Below are 13,683 nucleotides of genomic sequence, written 5' to 3'. Positions count from 1 at the left end.
GTTTAGTTGATCATAATTATTCCCACCCCCATACTTCCCATCACCTGGACACACAGCCTTTCCCAGCCGTAGGGAAGTTATGAACCCCTCTGTTCTCTTCTGTGCGGCACAAAGTCCAAATGCCACAGGACTTTATTGCATCAATCCCTCGCTAAACCCTCTGATCTCCTCTAGCACACTGACAAGTGACACTTTGGGAGGCTACTGAAGCAAAGAAGTGCACATTGTCCAGGGCATGGGGGCACCTTGTGATTTACCCCTTTTGCTTTACACCAGGGCCTCGGCCACCTGCGACTGTCAGGTGTGCCCAGCCGGACAGCCTGGTTCGCCTCCGTCCAGGCATTGTAGGCTTGCCAGGGTTAAATCACTTACACAACTCAGTGACAAGCCAAGTGACTGTATTTAATGTTGTTTAAACCTTCCAGATGCCTTTTTTGCTCCTTTGCTTTGAGTTCCCTCCAAAGTGCCCAAACGCTCCAGGGATGGAGAGATCTATGGCCAGCATCCCCATGGAAATAAGTGCCCCCAGGGCAAAGTGAGGAGCGGGGTGGTGAATATATAAATATATAACCATGGGACACAGTGCTCCTTGTCCCTCACCTACGCCTGGCAGTCATTACCGGGATCAAGTCACCCGTGACCTCCAGAAAAGGGGCAGAAGGGGGTGAAATGCAGCTGTTGCCACGCAGCAGCTCTGGGGCTGCTTTTGAACCCCCACATCCAGATGCTGAGGGGCTTCACCCTACCGGGCCAGGACCAAGTGCTGAAATCCTTCTTTCCCCAGCTGCCTCAGGCCAGCTCAGCCCTGCAGCTCACTCTGTTGTTGAGTCTCTGGTCTTGCCTCCATCTCCATGTGCAGGGTAAATAATTAACCATGAATGCTTGGAACTTGTTCAGCAATTCTCCCCCGCCTCTTCCCTTCTTTTAAATGCCCAGACATAATGAAAGTGAAACGGTGCCAGTCTCTCCTTGGAAGCAAACAGGTGAAGGTGCTGGAGGCCTTGGGCAGGTGGGGACAGGCCTTTTTTTCCACTTCCAACGGGGGCAAAGGAGGATGGAGAGCGGCACCATTCCCGGAGGGAGCCCCTGGACCAGCGCAGGCACGCGGGACAGTGCTCCAGTCAGCTGAGGCGGGTGACCTCCCCCGGACCTCTGCCCACAGAGCTGCCCACACACCACCACATCTCCCGGGGATTTCCTGCGGCAGGGAGCTGCTCTCACTCTCTGTGGATCACACCTGCGTTATCCTGGCTCGCTGCGGAGAGGATCGGTTCGGTCGGTACCGGGGTGTGTATCCCTTCTCTTTCCTTGCCCATGGGCTCACAGCTTATGGTCCTCCTTCCCTGGCTCCCTCCACCGCACAGCTCAACCCTTTGATAGTTGCTACTGCTCCACTCTGGCCACAGCCCCCTTCCTACTGAAATCCCTGGAAAATGGGATGCCCTCCTCTCCCGCCCACCCTCTGTACAGGCTGTGATGGGGTAAGCTCCTGAGGAAGGCAATGAATGATTAAATATTCCCCTGAGAGGGTTTGACGCAGGTCTGAGCCCCACTGTGCGAGCAGCTCAGCAAACCCATGGGAAGATGCAGTCCCTGCAGTTTATAGCCTGTGAAATAACCATGCACAAGGGAGCGAAACTCTGGCCAAACTGAAATCGAGGAAGGATGAGATCTATTTCCAGAGTCTCAACATGTCTGTTCACTGCAATCATATTTCAATCTCTGGCTCCTGTGAGCTGGACAGACCTGAGACACGCAGTTCCTGGGTGACCTCAAGCGATAGCTGTTTCTAATGATTTAAACTGATCGCTGAGCTGCCTGGAGCCTGCTGTGGGGAAATGTGGCATTTCCCATCCTTATAGCTCTGCAATGTACAACGTCCCCATGAGCGAGCCATGTTAGCTGGTGACCTCCCTTTTCAAGGGAGGGAAGGCAAAGCTTCTCTCTTCCCCTTTCCCAAGCACCCAGGCCAGCCCTCAGGGTGGGCAGAGGGGAGCTGGTCTGTCTGCAGCAGGGCAGGAGCTGAGCAAGTACAGGGGCTCTGACTACAGCTCAGTAGCACTGACAGGAGCACTTCTGTTGAAATCTGAATTCTCCTGCAGTATCCCCTGCAGCTGACACAGGGGCTTGTTTGGCCCTCGAGATACCCATTCTCAGCATGCCAGGATGCAGTTCTCTGAGGTAGGATGAGTGATGTGAAGCCTTACTGCATCGTACAGCCTCCCATGCTGTAACCATGACGATTCGGAGTGCAGAGATTGCTGTGGGTTTGATGGAAGGGGCTAGAGCAGAGCTCAGCCACCCGCTGGGGACCACTCACCCCTGGGCCACGTGTCAGCAGCAGCAGGTCAGGGCTTGAGCAAGGCAGAAGCAGCAGCATGACCCAAAGTTGCTGTATCCACATCAGAAAGTGGCAGCAACCTCAGTGAGACTCAGGAGGGTTATCATTCCTACATGGCTGGAAATCCACCTAGAAGAATGGAAAGTAAAAACGTACCTTGTTACCAACTGAAATGGTACATTTACACAGATTTCAGCACCTCTGACATGCCCAAATCACTAAAGTGTCCAAATCACTAAAGTGATTCCTTGGCGCTGGAGAAATAGCTGCCACTTGCCTGACGTATGGAGTTAAGTAGAGCTTTCCAGAGCTAAAAGCAGGCCAGCACTTTGTGTGTGTGGGTAGAGAGATTGCTTCAGTAGCTACAGGCTACAACTTGCTCTTTCCTTGTATTAGGCACAGGAAAGGGATGGGCCAGATTTTCAATCCAGAACTGACCTTGGAGACACAAAAATACTCTGTTATGTATGTCTTATCTAATTCTGCTGTATTATATCTTTCAGTGATTACCGTCAACCTGTTTGAAAAACCCCTTCTTGAAAGACAAGATGAATACGGAGTTAGACCCAAGGAGCGTGACCTCAGAACCAGCCTCTCCAACAAGTAGTGCAGGGGAGGAAAAGATGGAGGTTACTTCTGAACTGAGCAGCCCAACTTCGCATAGCAGGGACAGTGGGTTCTTTGAAAGAGGTATTAAAACAATGTTAAGCATCCGGAAATCAAAACGAAGTCTGAATAAAGAGAGTGTAGGTACTGGCACTTGGAAAGGAAAACGACTTTCTTTGCGATTCTCCAAGAGCTACGAGGAGAACAAAACCACAATCTGTAATGGCGTGGAGGAGACTGGTGAGAAGATAGAAGCAGAGCCCATTCAAGGAAAACCTCTTTCAGGTAAGAAGCAAAACTACTACCACCACCGACCACTGTAATTTGTTTGGCAGGATATACGTAACCTTCAAGTAATTTACACTCTGCAAGTCACGGGCCCAACAGAGGTGCTAAAGAACCAAGCATCCCATTATGGGGCAGACAACTGTCACCCCTTGCACAAACTCATTGGGGTGTTACCTGGCCCAGCCGGGGTAGGTCACCCGTCATTGAACATGCTGCTCTGTGGCCTCCGCTGTGTTAGCTTAACCATATCAACAACCTACCTATCAAACTGTCAGCTCACGTGTCAGCGGACATATCATCCATCATACACATCAGTCACCAATCTGCTGAGCGTAGGTTGGGAACTGCTGATCTGACAATACCTAGAAGTGCAACGCGGGCTCTTCCTATGCTGTTGCCTGCATTGCACTTCTGGACAATTTCGGCTCTTCAGCTCCCAGATTGATGGTCCCCAGACTGTACTCTGTAGGTTGCTGCAAGGCCTTGATAGGGAAAAAAAGTGGTTTGGATGTGATCTGGTTCGGCACCTCCACCTTGGTTCCTAATCTTAGAGACTGCCTTGCAAAGAGACCTCCACAGATACTTTGCTCTCTTACACTGACTTTCCATCTATTCTTCTGACAACAGCAGTGCTGCAAGTATTTGTTCGGTTTGTTTTCCTCAGGCTGGTTACTCTCACGCATTTTGTCAACACTGTATAGATAGGTCTTAGTCAAATTATAATAACTACCTTCAGCATAGCTCTCACCTTTCCCCAAGCGTGGGCAGACTGCAATGACTTTGATCTTGGTTTGAGCACCGTTCTCCTCCACCTTCTCAAGGCAGAGGTACTACAATGCATCTACCAGGAGATAGAATGAGGTGGGTCAACATGGCTTGGCCTTTCCTCAGCCTAAATTTCTAGAAAGAAATTCTTGATCTACTGCATCGGATGTCATGGGGATCAGACAGAAGGGCTGACATTGTCTGACTGCTATAATGTGCTCTACTGTGCCATGAAGTTATTTACTGCTTTGCACTGATACATTGTGAGGTTGGAAAGCTGGATCTGAGCCCGTCTCTTGAACTTTGCCACTCTGTTCTCAAAGGGTCATAGATGAGGAGCGACAGAAAATGTTACCATAAGCCCTTTTCATCTCCTGCAATAAACAAGCTGAGGAATTACACAGATAAGGCCCATTCTGTGCCCAATAACTCATGATTGGACAAGACTAGAGCAGCCCTGCCAGAAGCACATCTCATCCTGAGATAAATATGGCACGTGATGGAGACTCCACCATGTGCACCATTAAGCTGCATAATGGTTAATTGCCTTTCAATTGTCTTCCTTCAACTACCAGCTGGCTGATATTGTATTACTAAATTAAAGATTCATTTAGCACCCAATATCACCTCCCTGAATAATTGTTCTAGACGGTGATTAAATGGTGTTTTCTCACTTTGATAAACAGAACAGAACGTATTCCTGTAGTCTCTCACTGCAAGCACTTGTGCAAACACAGGTTTTATATTAATTTACTAGAAGAGACTAAGTTAATTGGCACAATCTCCTTCCCCTCTGAGTGCAGACACAACTGTAGCTCCATATAGGCACTCAAAGATCTATGCATTCTATACTGCATCAATAGTTATTTGATGTATATCTGTCTTCATACAGATACTCCAATGCTGCACAGATTATTTAGTGCATATGGTATAAAATCTGTGTGCAGATAAGCCCAAGGGCATAAATTATGGGCAATGAACCACTCCTTCATGTCTTCTTTGAGTGCTCTCCAATTTTTCCACATCATTTTCTGTGTGTATGTCACAGAAACAGTGGCCACGCGTGCCTAAATAATACCCTTTCCCTTCTCCTCTTTAATATTTACCTTATGCCCAGTATCACAGTGGGATCTCCTGTTCAGAGCATCTGTTATGATGCTGGAGATGGTGAGAGCTTCCCGGGGCTTCTCAAAAGCTAACAGTGCTCTTGGATCTACTCCACACATGGCAAATACTTCTTGTATTACTGGCAAATAGGCAGTGCTTCTTGCACCAGCAAGGCTTTGAAAAAGAAACGGGAAACTCAGTAGCCCCCAGCCACTTTGTGGGTAACAGTATTGGGTGACTTTCCCCCTGCCTCAAACACCAACCAGTACTGGTATTGGGTGCCAAAAGCAAAGGAGGTGGGGAAAACCCATGTGAGACCTGAGCACCAGGAGAAAGCACCCAGAGGTTTAAATCCCCCTCCAAAGCACACACCTCCCCAAACCACCCAGGGACAGCAGTGCTCACCGCTTGGAAAACAAATGTCACTGGTGAGAAGCAGTGCTTGACATCTGACTGTAGGTTTAAATACAGTTCGTGAACAGCCAAGTCACCCAACCCTGAACCTCCCCAGGGTGGTGAACTTCACATACCTGGCATACATTGGTGTTTCTCCATTTCCTCCTGCTGGGACTCCAGGACCACCATTCTGGAGACTTGCCTCACTCCCAGCCAAAGGGTTATTGCAGATTGCAATAGAATCATAGAATCACAGAATCATAGAATCGTTATGGTTGGAAGAGACCTCAAAGATCATCAAGTCCAACCATATACCCGATGCCACCATGCCCGCTAAACCCACTAAACCATGTCTCGAAGCGCCACATCTAAACGTTTTTTGAACACCTCCAGGGATGGTGACTCCACCACCTCCCTGGGGAGCCCGTTCCAATGCCTAACGACTCTTACAATGAAGAAGTTCTTCCTAATAGCCAGCCTGAACCTCCCCTGGCGCAACTTGAGACTGTGAAGTCTCAATAATAACTGCAAAGCTGAGAAGCTGTGGCTTCTTGTCCTCCAGCAGTCCCTCTTTTTGATTGAGAGGAGGCTGAGGACCACAAGCATTCACAGCACATTTCCTAAATGCCTGGAACAAGTAAGAGGTATCTTTCAGAGGCCATTTGCTGTGATAGGCACAGGCTGGAAATGGTGGTCAGCCACAGATGGGCCAGTCTCTAGCTTGCTACCTCAGTCTCTACACCTCAAGGAGTCCTCATAAGGCAAATAGCCAGCGACCACATCTGCAGTTTGCATTAGCATTTTGCTCAGCCCTCAGAAATGCAGGAGATAGTTTAGCTGTGACATTAGTTGGGGATGTGTCTTAGGAAAAATTGATAATGCACAAAATCAAGACAGAAGAGAAGCCTGGGGTTTGCCCAATGTTACATCCGAACTGGGAATGTTCCCAAAAATGTATCAGGAGCATCCCCAAGCCAGTATCCTGCTCACCCAGGGCCTTGGTATCTCAAGAGGACATGCTGGTGGGAAGGCTGGGGGGAGACATGACCATCTAGTGCGATGTCTGACCCAGCAACTCAGAAGGCCCGAAGGGGTCTGTCCTGCTGTGCTCCCACTCGTCCCTCCAGCCAGATCCCTGGGCACTCTCCCTGCCTTCTTGGGCAATGCGCTGAAACGCCCTTTCAGCCAGAGGTGCCAGAGCTGGAATGCATCGCCATGGCCAATTCAGCAGCAGAGCTGTGCTGAGCACACGGGTATGCTGGGAAACAAGGGCATCTGTGCTAGAGGAAATCTTGCTGGTAGGGTATATCCCGAAATGTCACTGCTGCCAGTCCCGCTTCAGCTCCACACTAACAGAGGGGCAGAGCCAGACGCAGTTTTATGCAGCCTGAGACCCCAGCGTCCCTCTGCACCTTTGTTAACCATTGCTTGAGGTTTTCCTGCAGGGTTATAATCAGTTTTCTGGATATTCTTATCTCTGAAACCAGCAGTTTAAAGATGTGGCTCATTTTGCAGTGATTGCCTTTCCACTGTTTTCCTCTCCTGTGTCCAAGAGGAGCTGGAGAGATTGGTAGGGTCAGTCTCGGGGGCACTGCTGGGACCTGGCTACCCAGAGCAGCCCTGCAAGCCTCCCTGTGGGGCATCTTGTCCTGTTACCAACGTGTCAATCACCTAACGCCTGCTTTGTCCCAACCTCTTCCCCTCTTCTTTCTGCAGTAATGGAAATCAATGAACTTATTCAGAAAAGGCAACTTTTGGAAGCATTTGCAAGCATCAAGTACTTGGAAGATGAGACTATTGCTGAACGGGATGCTGAGAAATACAAAGATAACCCCCAGGAGTTTGTACGGAAATCCAAGGATGTGGATTTGCTTTATAACTCCATCACGAACGCGATCCAGTCCATCGTGGTAGGAACACTGGAGCATCCCACTGTAGAGGATACCATGCTGACCTCCCTGGTGACTTTAATTGCCCGTGAGGAAGCAGCTCATCCTAACACAGGCAACACTGCTGGTCCTGGGTCGGACTTGCTTGGCATGCCTAGAAAGTGGAGGGAGGAGTGGAGGGAAGCTGTCGACGAGAGCGCTAGAAAAAGAGTCCTGAGGGTACCCATGGCATTGAAGGAAGAAGAGAGTTCTTGGCTTGATCTCCACTTAGGTCTCCTCCAGAAACACCTGAGTGAAGACTTACTGAAAATCAAGTTATCAGTAAAAAAGTGTTATCCAGAGGAGTACCAGGTGTGTGACATGTATGTGGAGGCTTTTCACAAGGCCATTGCCTCACACTTGCAAGATCTCTCCCAGAGACCGCTGGAATTCAACGAGCTCTATGCCTTGCTCGACTGGGTGGCCAACATCTACCACAGGTAAGCTCCTGCACTTGCCACACCTCCTCAGCCTCCTCCGGAGAGTGGCAGGGCCACAGGGCACTTTGAAAGAACCGAGCTATTTTCAGTTTTCTAAGCAAGCAAGAGAGACACAGTCACTTCTACAGTAGAGTCAGATAGCTAATCTATTAATAGGTGGGGACAAATGTTTGTGGATAAAGCACTTGCTGCTTTTCACAGATCTAAATTACCCTTTTCTCCCCTGCCTCTCCCACTTGCTGTTCTCACATGCCAAGAAGCTCCTCCTTCCAGCTCTAATGAACCTGCCCCCTTTCTGCAAATATTTTGCAAGGTCCAGCAGCTGCGTGGTGACTTTTCCAGGCACGGGGAGGGACCTGTGGGGGAGCCCTACCTTCTTCCTGGTTAATTAAAATTGTGATGCACTTGGAAACAGTCCACGTTACCGCCCCATGCTCAGGGATCAGTCATCTCAAGGAGGCACCAAGACATCACTGTGTAGAATTAGCCACATTAAAACAAAGGCTCTGGCTCAGATGCGTCCACTAGTTGAATGGGAGGTCCATGGTTTTTAGGACTTCTTCAAGCTCCCTGCAATTCAAGAGTGACTAAAATATTCTAGGAGCTGTACAGACATATCAAACATCATCCTCAGGACATCCTGGGTGTGTGGGAGTAAAGGCAGGAATTCTTTGCAACAGCAGTAAAAACTGTGCTGCTGGACATTGCCTCCTTTTACAGCCAAAGGAGGCATCTAAGATAGGCACCCGCAGAAGGTCCAGGCATTGAGTGTCAGCATCCTCAGCTGTTCACTGGCCTAGACCACAGCCCATCACCCCAGCCCCAAAGAGCTCCTAGAATAAAACCCAACAGAAATACACAGTGGGATGGGAAGAAGAAGAGAGGCAACATCCATAGGAGGTAGGTCTGCTAATAAGCCATGGTAAAAACCGCCATGTCAAAGCAAAATTGTGTCTGCCCCAGTAGCTGGTCTCCAGGAATGGCCTGAACCAGATGCCCAAGGATGGAACACACGCAAACCAATTGGCACCCCTAAAACAAACAAAAAAGGGAGTGAAGGCAGGAATATCAACATTGAGTCAAACAGTGGGCAATAATGGACAGGGAGGGGGCAGTGGTGGAGCAGGGCAAGAAACAGCAACACTTGCCCAGAGCACGTCTAGCCTGGGGTAGCTTTTGGGTCAGGAACATTTGCACTGCAGATGGTCTTTGCTCTGAGCAGTCCTCAAAAGATTTCTCTGTGAACTTGTCCGGCTGCTCCTAAAACCCCATTTATGGTGTGGTGACCATGATGACATGTGCGTAACCCCCTCAGCATCATGGCACTGGCTGACCAGCGTTATGGCAGGACCGCTATCGGAATGACACTCCCACCCATTGCCCTTCTCCCTCACATGTCCCTGCCAATCTCATCTGGAGGGAAATTCCTGCTTGTCCCTAGCCCCTGGGAACTGTACTGCACCCCAGCATTCCAGGGGAGGGGGGAAGAAATGAGCTTCAGCAGCCAGGTTCTGCACCAAAGAAAAGTGCCCCCATCATATTTCTCTAACTTGCTGTGAAAGAGCTTATTGAGAGCTTGCATTTCATATTCCCATTCTGAAAGAACTTCATCCCTTCTTGGAACGCATCCCAAAAAAGAAGAAATTCTCTGACCCAAACTCTCATTATCAATGCCACAATTCAAACAAATGGAAAAAAGAAAGAGAGGGGAATAAGCTCCTTGAGTACACGTTTGAGCCAGTCCTTTCAGTCATGGCAGAGAGTTTGTATTTAAATCTGTGGTGTCCTTTTGAATGAGCAGGAGACTCCTGCAGCAGCTGGGCTGTGCAATGCTCCATATGTGCAGATGTATCTCTCTGGGAAATCTGAACCGTGACTGCAGGAACATTGACTCCAGGACACTATCAGCAGGCTGAGCTTTTTTTCCTCTGAGCAGTCACTCTGCACCAGCCTGACCTTGTACAGTTCAATCCTCACTTGGATCCAAACCTAACCATGGACTCCACACTGGTTTGACGATGGGAACCCTTTTCGGTGGTTGGGCAAATGAGCAGGCTTTGTGTGGGACGTTGTAGCTGTGTTTCCTGCTAACCAGGCGACTACTCACAACTTAAGTCCCACATTCGTCAAGTGCATGAATATTTTCTTCTTTCTCCTCTCCACCTTCATGCAATGGTGCAATGCCTCCACAGTCCATGGTAGATTGCAAGGGTAGCACATTCAATTGTACAGGTTAATAAGGGGTTTCTCGTCCGAGAGGGAGAAACACGACCACTCCCTTTCCCTGATTCCCCACTAATCAGCTGGCCTTATTACACGGCAACCCAGAGGAAAGTGAGTGGTGAAGTCATGTCTCAGCTGAGCATACTTTGGGGTCAGACTCTATAGCTGCACGTCCACCCACCGCTTCCATCTGCGGAAGGACCGTGGTGCTGCCATGGCCCATGGCCCATGGCCCAGGCATGGCAGTGCCTTCCAGAGGCTGCTCGGCACAGGGCAGGACCTGCTCTGCCACCTCCTCTTGCTAGGGATAATGCGCAGGGAAAAATAAGGGGCTGACATAAGCTGTGATGTGACACCGGAGAGGAGCCAGGGAGATCAGCAAACTCCAAAGCAGCACCCTGCTACAGGAATTACCCTGAAAGGCATTTCACAAGCTCTTAGTCAAATGAATCAGCCTCAGGTTGTTTATTTTAAAAAGTAAATTCTCATAGCACTTCTTATGTCCAAACAACTCAGAAGTCTCATGATTTCTAAGGTGGGCTGGAACCTTAGATCATTTTGATTTTCAATAATTAGGATTTTGAATAGCGAGGAAAGATTTTCTTGTTAAAGCTTGAAAACAAGCATCGCAATGTAAGCTTTAAGTGTATTTCTCACGGCTTAATAATTATGTAGCTCATGCCGCATGAATATTCCATCAGTTTACTCACACTCCAAGGCAACATAATTTGTTCATTTGAATCTTTCCAGTGAACTCTTTCTGGGTCACCCTGATCTCAAACCAGAAGTTAAGACAGAAAACCTGTCCCTGCTGTTAACACCAGCTGATTGGGATAAACTGAAAAACAACTACATCGCTTCTGCAAAGGTGAGAGTTTTGACCTTGTCCCCATGTGTCCCCCCAGGGAAGGTATGGGAGCCCCAGCCTGCCACACAGAGGTCTTGGATGGCTGCATCATGGTTGCACCCACCAGGTGCTGAGTCCTGCCAGCACCATACAGAATGGCCTTTAATCAAAAGCAAAAAAGTCCTGAACACCAATTCAGAGACCGCAGCAGGCCGTGGGCCTGAACTTGGATGATCACAGAGCCAAAGGGAGTGTACCAGACCCACAGAGTATGGCAGAAGCTTACTGAAAGGTCATAGCTGGGCTTCATCAGATCGAACGCATTGCAAAGCTAGATGTAAAGGCATTTTAACTGCTACTTTCACAGATGTCCTCCAGCACATCTGAGGTTTGCTATAGGCAGATGACTGGGCATGTTTCTGCCAGAGGACCTTCCCATGGTTCAGGTCCTCCTAGGAAGCCCCTTCTGCAGTTGTCTTTCTGCCATCCTTGGCTGGGACCCTGTGTAAGACCACCTGCTTTCCTGGCTCTTTGCTGAGCTCAGACATTTTCTTGATAAGTATTTCTGAAACAGGGCACTGCTCAAGGTGAGCTCAAGGTACCCAGCTGAATAAAATTGGTATTGCTCTGTTGTGCTGGTGAAGGATCATTTTGTTTCACCGGCAACAAGATTGATTTATCAGCCAGGACTGAACAGTGCTGCCATGTGCCCGAGTGGCTGTACCGCCAGAAAGGACCAGTTTGATCTTTAATCTTGACCTTGGGCATTACATGTGCTGGAGGACTTTGCAATCAAGCCAACAGCTGACGCAATATTTCCCTGCCAGGAGAACGATTCTCCCTTGATTTGGGAGTACCTTGCCCCCACACAGCACAGCTCCTGGTTTTTCCCAAGATCCTGTGCAGACCGACAGGGTCTGGAGCCAGACCTTGGACTCTGCTTACCTTTCCCCGCCGCACGCCTGAGCCTTACGCACATGATGACAGAGCAAAAGGCAATGAGCTGCTTTACTCATCCTTGCTTTGTTATCCTGAGCTGCATATTTCCTTCCTACGTTTAACATTTAGGGGAAAATCAAAAGCTATTTTGGAAACATCCTGAGACTGGAGCTCACAGAGAAGTGGGAGAAGGAAGTTCATCCAGAAGTGAAGGAAAACCTCTACCACTCCTCGCTCTCCTTTGATATTCAAACGGTATTTAATTAGCTGGGGCAAAGTGTGGGGGGCTCTGTGGCTCCAGGGAAACTGGATCGTTACCTTCTGGGGTGGAGGTACCACCTCCTGCGATAATTTATGTTAGTCACGCACTGGCAGAATACATTAGAGCAGAAAATGCCATTTATTACAACTTTCAGCTCTCCCGCTTGCCTTCTAGCTGCAAATTAAACCTGCTGTCAATTGTGTCAGCAACATAATGGGCAACTGATTTTAAAGTCCTTAAATCTCTTTGATTAGAAAGAAGAAAGAAAAAGGAAAAAAAAGGTGGAAAGAAAAGGTTTGTTAGAAAAACCCCTTGGCTGAAAGAGCAACTTTGTCCCAGGGCTGTGGCAGTCATGGAAAGGCCGTAGGCAGTGACAGCTACTTCAATTTAAACAGCACAAAAAACAAAAGCTCCTACTAGCTTTAGGGACTACAAGGTAATAAATCCAGGAGGGGTTTGGATTCATTCTCCTCACTCAAAGGGTTGAGTCATTTCAATTAAATAATACCAAAAAAAAAGAGAGGGAGAGAGAAAGAAAGAAAATCAAAGAGCTTTGCCTGCTGCCGTGACTCTTTTTCCATAGAGAAATACTACACGTTGTGTGATCACTGACAGGCAGGTCTGAATTGGATTAGCAGATGGGTAGGATGCTTTAGGAAGCACCAGCGCGGGACTGCAGCCTGCCTCGCTCCGGAGAGGCAGCCGGGGTTGTGGGAATGGGAATTAGGGATGAGCCCCAGTGCAAGCAAGATCTCGGGGTGCTGCTCGACCCTTCATGCAGCTCCGGTATCGCTCCTGAGGAGGGGGCTTGTGTGGGCCCCCAGGGAGGGAGCTTACAACCACCCTCGACATGGGGACAGCTCAGGTCCCCTTGGGCATTGGGTTGGGGATTGATCACTCCCGCAAATCCCCCCAAAAGAGGAGAATGGCACCAGGGCAGCTCAGGGCTCCAGTCAGCACCGCATCTGACACGGTCAGACCGCAGAAGGACACGGGGCCATTCGGGATGAATGATTGTGCCACAAATCAGTTTGTGGCTCTTGGCCCATTCTGGATTAATATTTTTAAAGCTGCTAGACAATAATGAAAACCACCTGGTAACAAGTCAGCTGTTTCTCCCTGTGCTAGGCAAGTCATTTTTATTAACCAAAGCTGCATGAGAACCTTGTGAAGGATGTTTTGCCCGTGCTTGTTCCATTCACTGGAGTTTTTTCATGTCCTTTTCTAGATCATTGGGGAGCACATGAAGATATCTGGAGCGATCAGCAAAAGCCTGGAAAGGAAAACACTTGAGCTGTGCCTGGCAGAGCTGCATGAATTCATACCAAGGTCATCGCTGCTCCGGGCAGCACATTCCTTTCAAATGAGTCCAACATTGGTAAAAAAGCAGGGAAAAGGTCCATGCACTGGGCCAGATGCTGGCACCGAGCAGGCACAGGCCTGCTCCTGGGAAAATTAGAGATCACAATGAGCCCAATAACGAGCAAGCTGCAAAACAACTTGGAGGGAGTCATAAACATACTCAAATGGGACTCTTGAGA

General features: G+C 48.9%; 1 protein-coding gene across 1 annotated transcript in view; it reads left to right on the top strand.

The window, feature by feature from the left end:
- Nucleotides 1-13,683, top strand: part of EXOC3L4 (exocyst complex component 3-like 4) — a 95,296-nt gene that overhangs the window by 71,100 nt on the left and 10,513 nt on the right. Inside the window, exons 3-7 of the mRNA XM_009710620.1 lie at nt 2,885-3,232; nt 7,220-7,871; nt 10,845-10,962; nt 12,010-12,135; nt 13,371-13,471. Of these exons, the coding sequence (XP_009708922.1) occupies nt 2,885-3,232; nt 7,220-7,871; nt 10,845-10,962; nt 12,010-12,135; nt 13,371-13,471 (1,345 nt within the window). The remainder of the gene's footprint in view (nt 1-2,884; nt 3,233-7,219; nt 7,872-10,844; nt 10,963-12,009; nt 12,136-13,370; nt 13,472-13,683) is intronic.

The sequence above is a fragment of the Cariama cristata genome, unplaced genomic scaffold (assembly GCF_000690535.1).
Source record: "Cariama cristata isolate BGI_N322 unplaced genomic scaffold, ASM69053v1 scaffold2562, whole genome shotgun sequence".
Lineage (NCBI taxonomy): Eukaryota > Metazoa > Chordata > Aves > Cariamiformes > Cariamidae > Cariama > Cariama cristata.
Note: the sequence above shows the minus strand (reverse complement) of the source record. Positions and strands in the feature narration are given on the sequence as shown.